Source organism: Catharus ustulatus, chromosome 3, assembly GCF_009819885.2.
Source record: "Catharus ustulatus isolate bCatUst1 chromosome 3, bCatUst1.pri.v2, whole genome shotgun sequence".
NCBI classification, from domain to species: domain Eukaryota; kingdom Metazoa; phylum Chordata; class Aves; order Passeriformes; family Turdidae; genus Catharus; species Catharus ustulatus.
The window spans coordinates 116,579,328-116,599,195 of NC_046223.1; the positions used below are offsets into that span (position 1 = coordinate 116,579,328).

The 19,868-nt window shown below is 51.2% G+C and overlaps 1 protein-coding gene across 1 annotated transcript; it reads right to left on the reverse strand.

The window, feature by feature from the left end:
* Window positions 1-4,826: 4,826 nt before the first annotated feature.
* MCM3 (minichromosome maintenance complex component 3) lies at window positions 4,827-14,687 on the reverse strand. The gene is made up of 17 exons (XM_033056807.1): window positions 14,396-14,687; window positions 13,842-13,954; window positions 13,088-13,296; window positions 12,378-12,508; window positions 11,977-12,215; window positions 11,378-11,486; window positions 10,630-10,783; window positions 9,794-9,925; window positions 9,107-9,315; window positions 7,848-8,022; window positions 7,599-7,725; window positions 7,182-7,332; window positions 6,912-7,052; window positions 6,592-6,698; window positions 6,142-6,224; window positions 5,550-5,625; window positions 4,827-5,344 (listed from the first exon to the last, which is right to left on the reverse strand). Exons 1-17 carry the CDS (start codon window positions 14,474-14,476, stop codon window positions 5,146-5,148), a joined length of 2,436 nt encoding a protein of 811 aa, XP_032912698.1. The 5' UTR covers window positions 14,477-14,687; the 3' UTR covers window positions 4,827-5,145.
* Window positions 14,688-19,868: the final 5,181 nt, after the last annotated feature.

The following is a 19,868-nucleotide window of genomic DNA, read 5'->3' on the forward strand; positions in this document are numbered from 1 at the left end:
GGTGACCTCCCTGCTGCTTTGGGGGGATGTTGGGGTGACAGGACAGAGAATTCTCCTTCTCTGAGACCCTTCCAACCCTGCTTGTGTCTCAATGCCAGATGTGCTCTCCATTTTATAGCCAAGCTGAGTCACTGCCACCCTTTCCATTGCACAGCTGGCTTACCTGACCCGAGGTTAGGAGCTGACATTGCAACTTTTAGCCCACTTCCTCCCATCCACCTCCAAAAAACGGAAGGGCAGATGCTACTACCAGCATCCCAAATCAGCCAATACCATTTATTCAGGCAGATCAAGAGATAAGGCAAGAAAAAGAAAAAAAAAAAAAAAAAACCCCAAACTGTTCAGGCAGGTGGTTTTTTTTTTCACTCCTTCCCACCCCCTCTTTCTAATAATAGTGTTCTTTCACCACAAACACATGTGGATGCACTTCCACATGCCTCAAACCAACCCAACAGCAGAGAGCAGCGAGCTGCAAAGTCAGGCACCCAACAAGAGTTTTAAAACTAAGGCAGGACATGGAGCTTCACCATTTAACCTGTGCTGTTGGAATTACAGTAATTTCACGATTATAAGCTGCACCATTTTGACTAAAATTTTGGTCCAAACCCAAAGTGCGGCTTATAATCAGGTGCAGCTTATATATGGACAAAGAATGAAAAGTTGCTGTTTTAGTTTGGAGGACAGGTGTCTGCTGAGAAAGGCAGGAGCTTCTCTTTGAAATGGAGAATGCAAACCCCCTCCCTCCAAATTATTATAATTTTGAAATCAAGGGGCTTTCAGGCAAAGATATGGGAATTAGGAATAACAGTTCTTTACTGGGGAAATTAAAATAGAAATACAGCACTACAAAGAAACAAACCCCAAACCCTGACACAGTCAGAGTACAGCCTGACACCCGTCAGGCAGGGTGTTGGCAGCAGTCCCATTCCATGGTGGCTGCATCCTCCTGCAGTGACAGATGTGGCTCAGTTGGAGCAGTGCTCCTGTACAAGGTGCAGTTTCCCTCCGGAGCTCCAGTGGGGATGTGGAGAAATCCGGTTTTCCTCTGGAGTCCAGTGGAGAAAGGGGCTCCCTTAGTGTCCCAAACCCTCTGTTTTTATCTTGGTAAGAAATGTTGGGCTCTTCCCCCTGGCTGGAGCAACTCCCAATGGGATGCAGTAATTTTATCAGTGCCACAGTGGGACTCAATGGCCATGAGCAGAAAATGACTGGCTGGAGGAAGGATGGGTTGTGAAAAGATAAAGAACACTGCCCTGCCTGGTTTCAATGGATGGCCCATTAGCAGAATATCTCCCATGGAGATCAGGATCACTGCCCCACCCTCAACAGATGGTGATAGAACAGATACCTTTTATCACACTCTATATTGTAACGTGTGGTTTATAATCAGGTGTGGTTTATAATCGTGAAATTACTGCACTGCTCCCCTGTCCCTTCTCTGGCCCTGGGTAAACTGGGGGCAGCATTTCTCCTGGATGGGCTCCTTGGACATTCATGGTGGCAAAAGGAGCTGGAGAAGGAGCTGCAGCACCAGGAGGGGCCCAGATTTACAGAATAATCTGGGCTGAGTCCATCTTACTTCTCACTGATCCACCTCTATCGTTTCCTTTGCACACTTTGCTCCTGTACACCCCATAAGTCTGGCACAATCCCAAAACACCCTAATAATTCCCACATGGACTTGCAGCCAGCAAGGTGGTGTGAGGAAAGCCTCTCCTGAGTTGTCTGGTGGGACTTGGTTTGCCCATGGTCCTTGAACAGCCCTGAAAGGGTCAGAAGCTTAATTTGAATTCCTCCACCTGGTCCTGCTCCTTTGTGTTCATGGAAGATTGGATCCCTCTCAATCACACAATCCTCACTTAATAATTAATAGGAGAGGGAAATCAGAAGAGGAAACAGAATTCTGCATCCTGTGATGCAGAAAGGAGCAGCCACCCACTGGAAAGAAAAATGCATGTGGTGTTTCCCTGGGGCACCAGCAGATCTCTTTGGGACTCAAAGCTATTTTTATGGCAGAAAAAAAAAATATATATATAACAACTTTATGCTTATTTGTGGAGAAAAGACCTGAGAGAAACCCTTCCCAAAGCTATGCAAGGAGTAAAGTGTAGGACTCTACACAAATTCATCTTTAGTCATCCAGGAAATCAACAGATTCATGACATTTTCAGTCCTGCAACAAAATCAGAAACCTCTTACAAATTCACAGAACTTTCCAAGGAGAAGGGACAAATGGTCCCTGCTCTGTCCCCTCTCTTGAATCACAGCACAGAAATCTCCAGTGACTGATGCTTTACATCACTGCAGGATGTTGTCATGACTTTGTGGTCAGGTTCAACCGCCAGCTCAGAGCCCAGCAGCTCCCCTCATTTCTCATTTGTCACATTTCAGATTACCAGTTGCACCTGAGGCAACACCAGTGCTGTGACACACGTTCCTATTCTGACTGTCCCAGATTTTCACCAGCGCAGCGCTGAGATGCAACACAGAGCGTGGAAGAGCAAGAGAGGGTAGAATTACCAGAAATCCACTTTTTTAGCCCAGAAGCTGACCTCCTTTTTTTCCCCCCTGAGTGCTCACCAGGAAAGGAAAGGGCACTGCCATGAAAAGGGGTTGGATGGTGCAGGAACAGGGGTTGAGTGGAAATGGTTATGTGCGATGTCGTCACGCCAAATTCCGGGTTAGGAACCCCCACCACCACTTTCCACTCATTTCTGGTGCCTTCAGCAGCTTCTAACTTCAGCAGGGATTCCCTCTTTGACCCACAATTTCCTACAACTGAGCTTGGCTTGAGTTGAAGTTCACTAAAAAAACTTAATCCAAAAGAGGCCACCAAATATGAAACATTGCAAGGGAGAAAAAATACTTTTATTATAAAATCACAGAAGGGCTCTGGTGGGAAGGGACATTAAAGATCACACAGTTCCAATCCCTGCCATGGACAGGGGCACCTTCCACTATTTCAGGTTGCTCCAAACCCTGACCTTGGACATTTCCAGGGATCCAGGGGCAGCCACAGCTTCTCTGGGCACCATGAACCAGGGTCTCACCACCCTCACAGCTATTTTTTTCCTTAAATATAAGAATATAAAGTTATTTTCCCTCTCACACATCAAGGGCTTGGAGGAGGGATGGGGACTTGGAGATAAAAGAGAATTTTGATTCCACTTACAAGAACTCTTCTATGCTTGAGTTCCTATAAGGAAACAGCACTGTTTGCACTGCAGGATGTTACACACTCAGGTTCAGGGTTTCATGGATCATGGAATCACAGACTAATATGGGTTGGAAAGAACCTTAAAGACCATCCATGGGCAGGGACACCTCCCCTATCCCAGGTTCTCCACAGCCTGCAGCAGCAAAAGGCTGAAATTGCAGCCTCTGAAATCTCCAGATGACAGAGTCAAATCAAATTTCAGCTGCAGCACAGGACATGGTTTGTACTTCCAGCACCTTGCTCCTGCCTCTCCAGCCACCTTGGGCAGTTTTTCCCTTGTCAACAAGACCCAATTGTGAAGGATGTACCGAGGTGGCCACAGGGATGTGGTCACCCACAGCCTGAAGCCCCGGGTTACAGGACAGGGAAATAACCAATTTCTCTACCCTGGAGCTCCTCCTGGTGTCCTCTCACGGCAAATTCAGTATTAGCAGTTCCCCAGCTGTAAGGGCAGGGAAAACACAGAATCATGGAATTATGGAATGGGCAGGGACACATTCCATCAACCCAGGTTGCTCCAAGCCCCATTCAGCCCGGCCTTGGACACTTCCAGGGATTCAGGGGCATCCCTCCCAGCCAAGAATTCCTTCCCAAAATCCCATCCATCCCTGTCCTCTGGCTGTGGGAAACCATTCCCTCTGTCCTGTCCCTCCAGACCCATCATCCCAACTCCCTCTCCAGCTCTCTTGGAGTCCCTTTAAGCACTGGAAGGGGCTCTCAGGTCTCTCCCATCCCATCTCCAGATTCAGACCCAGCCTGAAGGTACAAGGTTGTTCTGTACCAGCACAACACACCCACACATAGATCTTCAAACCTGCAACATCCCCTCCAACCCTGCTGTGCTGGCTGTGTTGGATGGGAGGAGCTCCCAAATTTGGCTTTTGGAGCTCACCAGCAGCACAAATCCCACCTGTGTAACTGCAGCTGTATTCCCCTGAGTGGGAATTCTGGATCCCCCTAAACAGCCAGTCATGGGATGAACAGTATAGACATTTTTATAACCCAAATAAAGATTTGTGGCACCCAGAAAGAAGGAAGCAGGAGCTGTGCAAGTGTCTGGAGACAGGCAGTGACAACAGCAAACCTGTGCAGGGGTTTATCCAAAGCTCAAACTCACCAGGATGAAAGGAAAGGACATTAAAGAAAAACCCAAATCTTCAGCAGCTCTGGACCACAAGCAGCCAGAACTGGTCTGACTGTGGGTTCTGCTTTTCTTGAAAGTTTGCCATCCCCAGGACATGATTCCAGGCTAAAGGCAGGAGCAGAAGATGGAATCCATCTGTGCCAGGGACACATTCCCTGGGCAGCTCTGAGACATCCCAAGGTCCTTCCCTGGGGGCAAAACCCCCATCAGGGGTGTGAAATCTGGAAATTCAAGCTGACCCATGGGCAGTGGGACAGGTCAGACTATATCTGGCCCTCCACTGGCAGGAATCACCCTCCATGAGATGGGTGGGAAGGGCAGAACCAACAGGACAGGCTTTTCTCTGTGAGACAAGCAGATCTAGGCTATAGAATAGGGGCAAAATGAAAAAAAAAGGGGGAAATAAAAGCTTCACTACCAGTGGAGCTCTCATGTTGCCTCCCATCACCATTACTGAATGTTGGATTCCTAAATACAGATTTTTTTTATTTAAAAGCTGGAACTCTGTAACACCAAAGCTAAAAACAACATATTAAAAACACTGACGATTTGCTCCTAGGTTTTTCCCCTCCTCTCCTTGCAGAAACCAAACTCTTCCCAAATACTCCACTCTGAAGACAGCAAGAACTTCCAGAGCTCTTTTCTTCAGTGCCAGAAACGCACAGCGAGGAAGTGCAGAGACTTGAGCTCCCCAAAATCCAGCTCAGCCACATGAAGCATTCAAGCATAGAGAGTCTCCAGGTTTGGGAGTCCACGAAAAACTCAGGTTCCTCCACCCAGAGGCTCAGATTAAGAAGATAATGTCATCAGACACCATGACCTGGTTGTCATCCTGCATGTGAGCCAGGGCCAACTTCACCTCGGCCTCCGAGAAGGGCTCGGGGTTGTCACGGTTGATGGATTCCATCACGTTCTTCAGGCTCACAGACTGGGCATGGGAAGCTTTGAACACCTCCAGGAGAGCAGCCTTGAATGCTTTCAACCTGATCAGGGGAGAGGGAATGGAGGAATTGGAGAATGCACACAAATCCTTCCAGTGTTCCCAGCCCAGCGTGCCTCTGCCCTTCCCCATTCCAGCAGAAGGAAACCAAAAAATCGGAGCTGGGAGCATCACAGATGCATCTCCAGCTTGGGACAACAGCCTGGAGCCACAGAGGGAGGTGACAAACAGGGACAGCCCCCACTCACCTTGGCTCAGCCAACTCCAGCTTCTTCCCTTCGCCAGCTCCTGGGGTTTCGGGTGTTTTTGGAGGGTGTGCCTGAACTGAAGCAGAAGGAAGAGAGTTATCTTCAGCCTGTGCCTGGTGAGCAATACCCAGAGAGCAAAAGTGCTGGGCTCTGGATGGGGGGTGATGCCAAACTGCCTCCCAATACTGTTATTTATGCTGCAGTTTGGAGCTGGATGGAAAAAAATTAATAGGCAATAGAATCACAAAATTATTTGGGTGGGAAGGGACCCTAAAGACCATCCAGTTCCACCCCTGGCATGGGCAGGGACACCTTCCACTGCCCTAGCTTGCTCCAAGGCCCATCCAACCTGGCCTTGGACACTTCCAGGAATCCAGGGGCAGCCACAGCTTTTCTGGGCACCCTGTGCCAGGGCCTCACCACCTTCACAGACAAGAATCCCTTCCAAACATCCCATCTAACCTTGTCCCATTGGGATTTGGGGCTCTGAATGGTACTGGACCACAGGTAACAGCAGCATTGCTGCTCCCCAGGCTGTGCAGACCCAGCAGCCCCCTCAAGGAGCCAGGTGTCACCAAACACAGGCACTCACCCTGTGGCATCTCCTCCTCAGCATCACTGAAGTCGTAGGGGTCGTAGGAGCCCTCCTCACCTTCCGTGCGCGCCCTCTTCCTTCTGGGAGGGGGAAGAAGAGACCACCCAAGGGTTTGGGTTGGAAAGGACCTTAAGGATCATCCTGTTCCACCCCCTGCCATGGCAGGGACACCTTCCACTGTCCCAGGTTGTTCCAAACCCATCCAGCCTGGCCTTGGACACTTCCAGGAGTCCAGGGACAGCTACAGCTTCTCTGGGCACCCTGTGTCAGTACTGTCCAGCCAGTTCCTTACCCATGAAATGATGATGTCCCTCTACTACAAACAGGGTGGGACACACCACCTGGCTGAGCAAAACGTGGAGTATTTCCCCAAGGCCTGTGGCAACCTCACAAGAGGCTGGTGCCCTTTGCACCATGTCCCTCCCACTGCCTTGCTGTGGATCCTACCTCCTTGTCCTGCGCTCCTCCTTGTCCTGTGACTCCTGCTCTTCCTCTTTCTCAGTCTCTGAGTCATCCTCCGCCTGCTTCCTGCGCTTCTTCTCCTTCTCCAGCACCTGGGTGGCAAAGGCAGGATGGACTCAGACCTCATTTTCACTCAAGCTGCTTTTAGGGACCAACCCCAAGCACCCAAAATCCCAAAGCCTGATCCCACAGTGTGTCCAGGAAAGTTCACACGAGCAGCCCAGGGTGCTCAACTTGCACCAAGTCCAACCATTCCAATGACAATCTCAGGATCCCCTGGGAACAGAGGGACACCTTCCACCCACCTTTTTGAAGTAGGCAAACTGCACCAGCTCCAGGGCTGCCTCAGCATCCTGCAGATCCACAGTCTTGTTCATCCTGGCCTTGGCATGGGCTGTGGAGAGGCGGATCAGGGTCTCCAGGGTCCGGGCTGTGATGGGAGAGGTCTGGGGGGACACACAGAGGTGACTGTGTGACCCTCACTGACAGGTGCCACATCCAAGGTGCAAAACACCCATAAGAAGAGAGGCCTGTGCCTCAGTTTCCCTCCTCCTGGCCCAGGAGGGGGCTCTCACCCTGGCCACGTCGGAGTTGGTCTGGCTCTGGCTGCGCAGGCGGGAATACTCCTCGGCGATGTAGCTCGCCGACTCCTCCGTCAGCACGGGCTTGATCATCTTGGCTACGTGGATGTACTTCCTCATGAACTCCATGCTGACAACCTTCTCCCTGCAGGAATGCACACACACCCACGTTATCCACACTGGGGATGGGCTTCCCATCCACTTACACCCCTTCAGGGCCATCCAGGTGTGTAGGGAATTCAGCTCCAGATGTTCCCCACCTGCCTGGCACAAGAGATCAAGCAAGGCTCCCTTAGCATCCTGCCCATGGATCAGCTGGAGCATTGCTGGCCCTGTCTGGATGCTCAGGCCAAGCCCACAAACCCACAGGGCTGGACACCCTCAGGGAGCTCCAGGGCACGAAGGACTCACTTGCGGCGGTTGGGCCCATGCAGGAGGTCATCGTGCTTCTCATAGACCTGCAGCTCCTGCTCCTCCTCCTGCATGAAGTCAGGGTCATCTGTAGCCAGCATCTCCACAGCACTGCCCAGGGGCATGGCTGGAAAGGGGAATGTCACAGATAACAGGCTTTACCCTCTGGAGAAACCTCTAACAGACCCCAGAAATAGTCCCCAGGAGCTGCCAGCGAGGGGTGACACCGGGCTGAGGGATGGGACTCACCATCCCCATCCTGCTCGTTGGGGTTGCGGTAGCGGTGCATCCTCAGGACGTGGTCTGAGATCTCCCTGTCCTGCTCGGAGTCCATCTGGTCCAGCACGATGAAGAGCAGGTCAAAACGGGAGAGCAGGGAGTCCTGCAGGCCGATGTTCTCCATGGGAGTCTTGTACTGGTCATACTGGGAGGGACAGAGTGGGGGGTTACAGGAGACCCTCAGGGGTCAGTCCTGGCTGCCAGGGAGGGGTGGGGGAACTCCTTGAGCAAGGCCTGAAAGGATGGATGATTGATGGATGCATGGATGGATGGATGATGGATGGATGGATGATGGAGGGATGGATGATGGAGGGATGGATGGATGGATGATGGAGGGATGGATGATGGAGGGATGGATGATGGAGGGATGGATGGATGGATGGATGTGGATGGATGATGGATGGATGATGGATGGATGATGGATGGATGGATGGATGATGGATGGATGGATGATGGATGGATGGATGATGGATGGATGGATGATGGATGGATGGATGATGGATGGATGGATGATGGATGGATGGATGGATGATGGATGGATGGATGATGGATGGATGATGGATGGATGGTGGATGGATGGATGATGGATGGATGGTGGATGGATGGATGGGTGGATGATGGATGGATGGATGATGGATGGATGGATGTGGATGGATGGATGGATGGATGATGGATGGATGTGGATGGATGGATGTGGATGGATGGATGGATGGATGGATGGTGATGGATGATGGATGGATGATGGATGGATAGACGGATGGATGATGGATGGATGGATGGATGATGGATGGATGGATGGATGGATGGATGGATGATGGATGGATGGATGATGGATGGATGATGAATGGATGGATGATGGAGGAGGGATAGATGATGGATGATGGATGGATATCCTGGCAGCTGGACACCACACCAAACCCAGCCTGCTGCAGTAGTACAGCTACTTTCCCCATCCTGCAAGGCTCTTATTTCCAAAGAAAACGAGTATTTCTTGCAATCCCTGATGAGACACCAACACTAAGGCTCATCACCAGCATGATGCTCCACTGGGCTACCCCAACAAGGTGAGAAACCCAGGAGCTCCTCTCTCCTCCAGGAAAGCCATGACCACAACAGACACCAAACCAACAAAGTCCTTGCTGTGCCATGCATCCAAGTTTGGTTTGGGGGATCTTTTGGAATTCACCACCATCCTCCCTCCTCCAGGGAAGGGCAGGAGCAGCACTCACCCGGCCGTAGACGGGGTTGGCAGCAGCCAGGACGCTGCAGCGGGAGTTGAGGCGGGCCTGGATGCCAGCCTTGGCGATGGTGACGCGGCCCTGCTCCATCACCTCGTGGATGGCCGTGCGGTCGATGTCGGACATCTTGTCGAACTCGTCGATGCACACCACGCCCCGGTCAGCCAACACCATGGCTCCTGCTTCCAGGCGCCGCTCCCCTGGGATGGGATGGGGAAAACAGGGTCAGACACCACCCATGGCCCTACACACCTCCTGCCCTGCCATGCCCATCACCCCTGGGATGAGGGTGAAGCTCAAGGAGCAGCAGCATCCTTCTGGGGTGCTCTCCAACCCAACTCTACAGCAGAGATGCTTAGGGTAAGGATCAGGGTTAGGAATGTCTTCCCACAAGGAAGGCTGCTGCTGGCCCTCAGATGTGGCACCAAGGGGAAGAGGAGTAAAGAAAACCACCACCTAAGAGAGGTGGAGAAAATATCCCAAAACATGGGATCCCATGGTCCCAAATGATCATTACCATAAAGCTTCTGGTTGGAGCAAGTCCTGCAATGCCACTGCAGAATGAACACCACAAAACCACTAAGGTTGGAAAAGCTCTCCCACAGCATCAAGATCAGCAGCCTTTGATGTCACAGAGACCCTCCCAGGAGTTAAAATCCTCACCCCAATGCTCCTCACCTGTCTCCTGGTCCGTGGTGACGGCAGCAGTGAGGCCAACGCCAGAGGAGCCCCTGCCCGTGGTGGGGATGGCCCGGGGTGCTGTGCTCAGCACGTACCTCAGCAGCTGGGATTTGGCCACAGAAGGGTCTCCTGGGATGGAGAATGAATGGCATGTTTAGGAATAACTCATCCCCTGGATACCAACTGCATCATCGCCCCGTGTCTGGTCTGGGGGTGTTAGGAGCAGGGGCAGGTGGAGGGCACAGACGGGTTTTGTTCAGACTTCATAAAATGAGGTAAGCAGATGATCTTCCCACCATCATCAATAATCCCAAGGGAGGAAATAGAGAGGATGGAGATAAGAGACTTGAGGTGATGGGGATGGGACAAGAGACAATGGGGACAATTCAGAATATAGGAAACCCCAACGGGACAGCAGAAACAAACAAACAAAAAGAAAAGTCTCCTTGACCATGGGCAAATACTGGGATAATGGCTCACAGAGGTCATGGGATGCCCTTAGAACCATGGAAAGGTTTGGGTTGGAAAGGACATTAAAGGCCACCTCATTCCAACTCCCTGCCATGGCAGAGACACCTTCCACTATCCCAGGTTCCTCCAACCCCCATCCAGCCTGGCCTTGGACACTTCCAGGGATCCAGGGCCACCCACAGCTTCTCTGGTACCCTGTGCCAGGGCCTCACCATCCTCACAGGGAAGAATTCCTTCCCAATATCCCATCCGTCCCTGCCCTCTGGCAGTGGGAAGCCATTCCCTGTGTCCTTCCAGGCCCTTGTCCTTCCCCTCACTCCCAACACCACCAACCCAGGGTGCTCTGCCCAGGCCTCCCACACCTATCAGCAAGATGTTGATGTCTCCTCGGATGCGGCTCCCATTCTCCAGGATCTTCTCCACCCCTCCCAGCAGCATGCAGAGAATGGCCTTCTTGATGTACTCATGCCCATGGATGCTGGGAGCCAGGGATCTGGCCAGCTGGTCAAAGATATCCTAAAGGCAGAAGAGGCAGAGCATGGCCTGTCACTTGGGCTGGAGCAAGCAACAACAAGCAGTACTTCAAAAGCTTTCATTTCAGCCCAAATTTCAGCTTATTCCTATCACAGAGCCACATGAGTGAAAATTATTTGGAAAGAAGACTGTTGGCCAGAGTTTTCCTTCACAGTGGGACTGATCTGAAGTCCAGGACCATCTTGTCACTGTCACCCAAACAAGCACTGGAAGCAGTGAGAGCAAGGCTTGCTCCTCTCTGTGCTACAAAGGAAATGAGAGGCTGGGGCAGAACCCCATGATCTCAGTCTGGAGTGAGAAAAGAGGTGCTTCTCCTGCAGAGGAAATTCCCTGGAAATCTGTTGGTAGGGTCAAGACACAGCAGAGCTGCCAGCAGGAAGGATGCTCTGCAAGCAGTACAGAAGCAGCAAGAAAAACAACAGGGTCTGATCACAATATAAGCAGAAAATTCAAAGAAAATTAATTAGAAAATCCAACAACCTGCTGAGAGGGTTGAAGAGCTACTTGCAACCCAACAAGAACTCCTTAGCCACATGCCAAGCTGAAACTTCATGCCTAGACACAAGACTTGGATACCTTGGAGCGGCTCTTGCTGAATTTCTTGATCTTGGCCACGTCTGAAGCAGAGTAGAGAGGCCGGACGTCTTTGCTCATCTGCTTCACGTGGCAGGCAATGAGGATGGTCCTGGAGAAGGGACACAGCTGTGGTCAGCTCTGCAAACCCCACAGAGACACAGCAGAAGCTTCCACAGGGCCATCACTTGCTCTAGGAAGCCCTGGAAGGGGATTGGGAAGCTCAGGACTCAGAACAGCTGGAGATGGGTCAGGGAAGGTTTGGGTTGGGTATCAGGGAAAGGTTCTTCCACCAGGGGTGTCTGGGCACTGAACAGGCTTCCCAAGGAATGGGCACAGCTCCAAGGCTGCCAGAACTCCAGGAGAGTTTGGACAATGCTCTCAGGGATGCACAGGGTACTGTGAGGTGTCTTTGCATGGCCAGGAGTTGGACTCAAGGATCCTTGTGGGTCCTTTCCAACTCAGCACATCTGGTAAACAGGATCAAGGTGCAAACCCCTTCCAAGTGCTTTAAGCAACTCTCTGATGGCCACCTGCCAGATCTCACCTTCCAGAGACGCAGCCAAAGAGGGTGAGAGTGCTGAAGGCCAAGGAAGACCCACCTGAAAGTGCCTGAAGTGTAGCCCCCTTTCTTCCCTGGCAGGCAGCGGTATGTCCCCACCACCTGGACACGGTCCCCAGGCTTCACCCTGTCCACCAGGTCATCGTCCAGAACCACGTCCACCGAGCGGGGCAGCTGCCCTGCCGGGGCCTTCTCAGGCATCTCCTGGATGGTGATGGTCTGGTGATCCTTGTAGACTGAGAGGCCAAACTCTGTCTCCAGCGGGTTGTTCTCTTCATCCTAAAGCAGGAGCACAAATTAAGAGGTGAGCACCATTTTTCAGGAGAGGTGGGGTCAGCTGAGCAGAGGGAACACAGGTTGCATCACCCAACTTCACAAGGCTGCTGGAATGGAGCTGGGGTTCACTTCTCCCTAGAAGAACCTGCTGCTGCTTCACCTCACCTTTGTGGGGTAGATGGAGCTGGATGGGAAAGCATCCAGGGAGGTCATGTCTGTGTAGCGGCGCTCAGTTGTTTTCTTGGTAGCCGGGCAGTAATGGACACTCCGGACGACTTTGGGACGCACCAGAGAGCCTGGGGTTGGGAAAGAGAGGAGTCAGGGGCTGGGATGTCCCACCCCTCTGCCAGCAGACAGCCCCCAAAAGGGACTCCAACATTGAAATTACTGGGTTACAGCTCACTGTCAAACATGGATAGGATTTGCTGATTTTAAAGACCATCCCAACACTCCAGACGTTCAGCCAAGCTCCCTAGCCCAGGCGGTCAGGATACAGAATCATGGGATGGTTTGGGTTGGAAGGAACATTAAAGATCATCCAGTTGCACTCCCTGCCATGGGCAGGGACACCTTCCACTATCCCAGGTTGTTCCAAGCCCTGTCCAACCTGGCCTTGGACACTTCCAGGGATCCAGCGGCAGCCACAGCTTCTCTGGGCACCCTGTGCCAGGACCTCCCCACCCTCAGAGGGAACAATTCCTTCCCAATATCCCATCTAACCCTGCCTTCTCTCAGTGTAAAGCCATTCCCCCTTCTCCTGCCCCTGCAGACCCTTGTCCCAAGTCCCTCTCCACACCACAGCTCCTGGAGGGCTCCAGCTCCTCCAGAACAAACCCCTGGCCCCTCCACAGCCCCTGGGTGCTCTCCAGTCTCACACTTTGTCACGATGCCCTCCACACAGACGATGGAGCTGAGGAAGCAGGCTGTCAGTGTCCTTGGGGACACGTGCTTGGAGCCAAAGCTGCCCTCCAGCCCGATGTAGAAGTCCTCGTACTGCTTGGCGTAGGTGGCGTCGACGGAGGCGACAAAATCCTTCAGGGCACGCTGGAAGGCGATCAGCTCCTCGAAGGCATTGTTCAGGAGCCTGCAGCACAGGGAGGTGACAAAGCAGATGGGTCAATCCCTTCTTCCTCAACGCTTTTCCCACACCCCCACTTGCTCCACAAGTTTATCAGAAGTGGGAGGTGAAAAGAATAAATCCATCACAGCTCTGTGTGAGGTGCACTGGCACCAACAGCCAGGAGTAGAATGATTCAAAGCAGATCTAGAAAGCCTCACACGACCCTGGCAAGGTTGATCCAAAATATCCCTGAGCATTCTCAAAAAGGTTGAGAGAGGTGGGGTTGTTCAGCCTGGAGAAGACTCTGAGAAGACCTTAGAGCCCCTTCCAGTGCCTAAAGGGGTGCCAAGACAGCTGGAGAGGCACTTGGGACAAGGGATGGAGGGAGGGGACAAAGGGAAATTGTCTCATGCTGCCAGAGGGAAGGGTTAGATGGGATATTGGGAAGGAATTGTTCCCTGTGAGGGCTTTCACAGAGGACAAGGTTTGGTGCTTTCTTGTGAGAGATGACCAGCAGAAGCAGGACTGGATCTTTGAAACCCCTGTCAGGCCCAGTGCCCCACACCCACCGGCTGGCTCTCCTCTCGTTCTTGCGCCGCAGGTCGTTGATGTTGACAATGAGCCGATACTGGTTGTCGCTGATCATGTCCCGGACCTTGCTCTGGTAAATCCCTTGGTCTTCCTGCAAGTGGGAGTGGGGGGAAGACACCCAAAAAGCAACTCACTTTGCATGTCCGCCTGTGTGAAAAACCCCCAGGATCCCATTCCCGCAGAGCTGGATCTCTTTTATCCCACCGACTAGGCAGGAAAGGGCAACGCAGGGACCAGCTGCTCCATAACCCCGGCAGGAATGGGGGAAGACACAGGAACCAAGCTCTCCCAACCCCCTGGCTACATGGCGGAGAGGATCAGGTGCTTCCCAACACCCGGGGAGCTGATTTAGGGGGGACGGACAGGCACAGGGACCAGATGTTCCCGAATTTCGGGACCAGATATGGTGCACAGGGATGAGACGCTCCCCAATCCCTGAGGATACAGGGGGGAGGGGACATGGGGACACGGATCCCCCAACCCAGGGGGGCATGGAGCGGACGCAGCACCCGCGCCTCCCAGCTCGTCTCACCTCATCATCCAGGAAATCGAGGTAATCGCGCTGCGCCTCCCGCAGCTCCGCATCCTCCAGCCCGACCGCCGGCGCCGCCATTCTGCCCGCCGCTCTGGGACGGAACCTCCGCCGCTGCTGCCGCTCCTGCTGCTGCCGGGGAAGGCGGTGAGAGCCGAGGGGAGCCGGGCTGGCCCCCGAGATCAGGCCCCAAAATCCGATCAGGCCCCAAAATCCGATAAGACCCCACGATCCGCTCGGAACCCGCGCTCCGCCCCCGCCGCGCGCCCGTTTCGCGCCAAACGCGGCTCCCTTCCCGCCACAGCGCGGGAAACCCGCCTCCAGCCCGCCCTCCGCCGCTGCTGATTGGTCAGCACCGCCCAGTTCCAGCCAATAGGGAGGCGACAAAATGATGGACAAGAGTTTCAGCCTATCAAAGTGCGGGGTGGTGCAAGGGGCGGGGCCAGGGATACCGGGATCGGATTTGATCCCGGCTCCGGCTTTTGGAAGTTACCGAGGGGCTGAAAATGCCGCTTTAGGGAAAAAAGTTTAAAAAGCAAACACAGAAACAACAAAACCACCCAGGTAAATTCTCAAACCAAAGGAAATCCCAACTAAAGCCAATTAAAAGGTAATTTAGGGGTTTGGGGGTTTTTATATTGTATTTTGGGGAGTTCCGTTTCCGGGTGTTCTCACCCATACAGGATTGGGTGGGCGTTGCTTTTTCCTGTAACGTAGCCCCGGTGTGGCTCCGGCAGTTTGAGGTGGACACACAAAATCGACAGGTCCCATGGTATTTGGAATGAAAACGGCGATTTTGGATGTGTCTTAGAATCCCAGAATGGTTTGGGTTGGAAGGGACGTTAAAGCTCATCTCATCCCAACCCTGCCATGGTTGGAATGAGATCAGGATGCTCCAAACCCCATCCAGCCTGGCTTTGGACATTTCCAGGGATCCAGGGGCAGTCACAGCTTCTCTGGGCACCCTGTGCCAGGGCCTCCCCACCCTCACAGGGAAGGATTTTTTTCCCAATATCCCACCTAACCCTGCCCTCTGGCGAGTTAAAAACCAGTCCCCCTTGTCCTATCACTATCTGCTTGTGTAACAGCTCCCTTTCCCTCTTTTTTTTCCAAGCATCCTTTAAGATGCTGCTCTAGGCAGGAATCAAAAGGTGCTGCTGTCTACAGAGAAACCTGCTGCTCCCCCTTAAAAAAAAAAAAAAAAAACCAGTATCCCTTAAAAATCTTTATCTAACTTTGTTCAAAAATAGAAAAAAATTAAAAAGCATGACAAAACTATTTTGATCAGCAAGGCATACCGGGCACACAAACTTGGCCATGTCCCCTGGACATTGTAGCTCACAGCAGTTTTTCCAGGGTAAAAATCCTGGGAATAAACATTCACCCCGGGCTCTGCTGGGCTGTGCCAACGCTGAGGCACAGAATTCCTGCTGCCTGATGTCTCCAGAGGGAGCAGCTGCAGTTCTTGTCTCGGAAGAGGAGCAGGAAACAACCTTTGCCCCGTTTCCTATTTTCTGTTTGCGTGCCTGGGTCAGATCACTCGCTGGAAATGCCTGGTAACTCTGGGACCTGCAGCTCAGGTCCTGGATGTTTGTTCTGCTCCTGAGAGATTTTTTTCACATTGCTCTGTGTCAAAGTGAAAGTTCTGAGTTTCCTTTTTAGTCCTTTAGCTCCTCTGGAATAATTTGATGCAGTATTCAGTTGGGCAGGTTGGCAGAAATAAATGATCCTATGCTCTCTTCCCTTTTCCCTTTCTTTTTTCCTTTCCATTTTTATACTTTTTTTTCCCCTTTAATCTTCTAGGTTGCCTTACTAGCTCCAGAGATGTTCCTTCTGCACACTCAGCAGGATTCATTTCCCTCCAGCTGCTCCTCAAATCCCCCTCTTCCCTCTGATTTGATGGACATTTCTGGTTTTCACGAGTGGAGAAAGCACAAAGAATGAACAGAGAAAACCTTTGGTGTGGCCCTGGCATTTCTATTTCTATTTCTATTTCTATTTCTATTTCTATTTCTATTTCTATTTCTATTTCTATTTCTATTTCTATTTCTATTATTTCTATTTCTATTCCTATTTTTTATATTTATTTTTATTTTTATATATGGGTTTTGTTTGTTTAAGTGGGCACATCACCCACTGAGGATCTAAACTGGCTGAAGGAAACCATGTAAGTCTCCAAAAGAAAAATTATTTTTCCCATATAAATTTTCAGAACTCAATGCAAGATTTCATTTCTGAGATGCTTTTCCTTCCTCTGCAGCAGGCAGAATATTAAATCCAGCAGTGGACAGGCAGAATATGAAATCCAGCAATGGATAGTCTGCATGCTCTACCGCAGATAAAATATGGGTGGAAAAAATAAAATACTATAAATATAAAAACACAGAGCAGGTACCAGGTTGGGATTCAGGCACATCTGTGCAGACTGCACAAGATCTCACCACATTTGGGTGGTCAAAATTAACCCCATCCCGCTGAGATGCTGTGGATGGCTGCGGTTTTCCTCCTGCCAGGAGCTCCTGGCCGCAAGGTAACAGGAGTTCGGGATAAAAATAGCGCTGTTGTTATTCATGACAGCGCCCTAGAGCAACTGCTGCGTGCCTGAATAATTCATCGGAGCAGGGCAGGCCGAGGAGGGATGGAGAGGGGTGGAGAAGGCTGGGAAGAAGGCAGGAGCTTTTCCCTGCCTTTTGGGACCCCCCAAGATCTCCCTGAGTTCACCTCCCTGCCTCATTCTGGAGGTTATGGGGTGAAAAGGCAGCACAAGGTCACGGGGACATTTTAGCACTTCCTATCCACTGGAAAAAAAAAACAAACCAGGAATTAAGCACTTAGCACACAAATCTGCATGGCTTGCAGAGAAGCAGAAGGATCAAGGGTGGATGCAGGAGCAATTTCCACAGCCAGAGCACTTCCATAGCACTCAGAGTGGATTTTCTCATCCCCCCTCACACCTCTGTGTGTCAGCATCCACCTGTGCTTTGTTGCTGAGGTTTAAGGGTATCCTGTGATCCTTCTAAGACTCTGGGATGCTGTGAGGTTTTCTTGTTGCTGCTGTCATTTTTGTTGTTTTTTTTTTTTTCTTAGTTCAATTAAATGTGAATTTTCAAGCCACAGTTCAATTATCAAGTTGCCATCTATTCGCTTTCCTGCCTGCTGAGCAGCCTTGCCTCTCCCATGAAGAGCAGGGGAGAGGCTTGTGGCTCATTCACAGCTCCAAAACCAGGGGGAGGGCACCCCAAATTCGATGGAGTGCCACTTGATCATCAAGCAACACACTGGAGTGGAGGTTTCAAATCTGTTTGTAATAAAATAGAAGGATAACAGCATGGAATTCAAGTCACTTTTTAGAACTGCAGTTATGTGGAGAAATGAGAGCAGCCATGAGATGTTTTTATCAGGGTAAATTTTACATTTTCCAAGGGATGAAAGGGATTTATATTTACTGGGCTGTCCTGAAGCTGCAGGAACTGAACCCTAGCTAGGGGGTGAATTCACTCTCACAAGCAGAGTGTTGTCCTGAGTCTCCTCACAAATAATTTAATGCTGAAGGAGCCCTTCTTAAATCCTCTTTCCTGACCTTTTCCCTAACATAGGCTGGAGAATTTCACCCCACTGCATCTTCACCCAGCCCAGGCATTTCTGACATTGTTTTCTTGAAGGATTTGCTATTCCCACGCACTCTGGTAAATCTTTAAATGGTTCTAGCTTCTGGTTTTTTTCCTAGTTGTGGAGAAGAAAAACATGAAAAACTGCTATCAGCATGCATAAATGGAATTTTTTTATTGAAAGGCACAGGGAGGTGCTGGTATCTCACCAGGAGAGCACAGGAAAGTGGGTGAGGAGTTAAAGCTCTGACCTTCAGTGTGTTTGGATGGGCTGTAACCACTTTTTTCTTCCCAGAGTAGAAGCCCAGAGCATATGGATTTGTTTTTCTTCCCAGATGCCTCTAGCACAGTGATGGGAACACAAAACCTTGTTGTGCTCCAGCTCCTGATGAGCAGCCACTCCAGATCCTGTGGGGATCCATCCTGTCTTCCTGCTGTGCAGGAGGAAAACACAGCAATTAATAGAAAACCAAAACAAACCCACACAGGCCATGCCTGCAGGCATAGGGAAAACTGAATTCCAATGGAAACCAGAGGAGTGGCTGAATCAACAACAAAGCTCCAGAATGGGGCAACCCAACCACATTTGCAGGGAAGTCCAAAGGGCCCAGACACACAGCTGAAGTTTGGTGTTGCTATTTTGGTTTCCTCATCAGCTCTCATGACTTCTGGCTGTTACTAAAGACAGTGACAGCTGGTTCCTTTTTTCTCCCTATTCTCTCATTTTCTCCACCCTCAAGCCTGGAAATCACTCATCTGTATGCAAAATATCTCTGCCTCTTCCTCAGAATCCCTGGGAGCTGCTGTCAGCCCTGGGGCAGGATCCATTGGTCACTTCATCAGGTGATGTCCAGCTTTAGAATCACAGAATGGTCTGGGCTGGAAGGGACCTAAAAGAACACCCAGTTTCACCCTCTGCCATGGGCAGGGACACCTTGCACTATCCCAGGCTGCTCCAAACCCCATCCAGCCTGGCCCTGGATATTTCCAGGGAAGTGTGCATCACTTTTATTATAAGGAATTTATTCCAAGTATCTAATCTAACTCTGCCCTTTTTCACCCACTCCCTGTGTCCTGTCCCTCCATGCCTTGTCCCCAGTCCCTCTCCAGCTCTCCTGGAGCCCCTTTAGGCTCTGGAAGGGGGTCTGAGCTCTCCCTGGAGCCTTCTCTGCTCCAGATGAGCACCCCCAGCTCTCCACAGCTTCCTCTGGGCTCTCTCCAGCAGCTCCACATCCTTCTGCTGTTGCATCCCAGGACTGGAGGCAGCTCTGCAGGTGGGGTCTCACCTGAGAGGGGCAGAATCCCCCCATCCTCTGCTGCCCCAGGACATGGGGGATTTAGGAATGGGCCATGCCCAGCTCTCACCCTCCAGAACCCCCAAATCCTTCTCCCCAGGGCTGCTGTGGATCTGTTCCCTGATGGGAAGTGTAAGGCACATTAGTAACCCCCATCAGACTGTCACAATGGGCTCTCACTGCTGCGGGCAAACCACGAGGAGGCAGGAAAGTCCTGACCCCAAATTGCTTCACAATGCTTCTGTAGCACGTGGGGAACAGCTGATGGTGCCAAAATTAACTCTATCGAGTGCTTCTTTCTTGCAGAGACTGAACTTGGTAACCCAGGGCTTTTATGGATTTTTTTTTCCTGAATCGTTAGTAAAGAAAGCTTTAGAGATCTAATGTATTCTTAGTGTTCTAATTCTGCATGTGCAGGATTTTTATTTAAAAACTGGATTTAAAACTAGCCAAATGGATGATGAGCATCAATTCTTGCCAGTGGGAAGGAGTTCCATGTGGGCACAAAGAGGGAAAAAAAATTTCTCTTTTACCCCACTACAATTACAGCAAGTCAATATTCTTTATTAC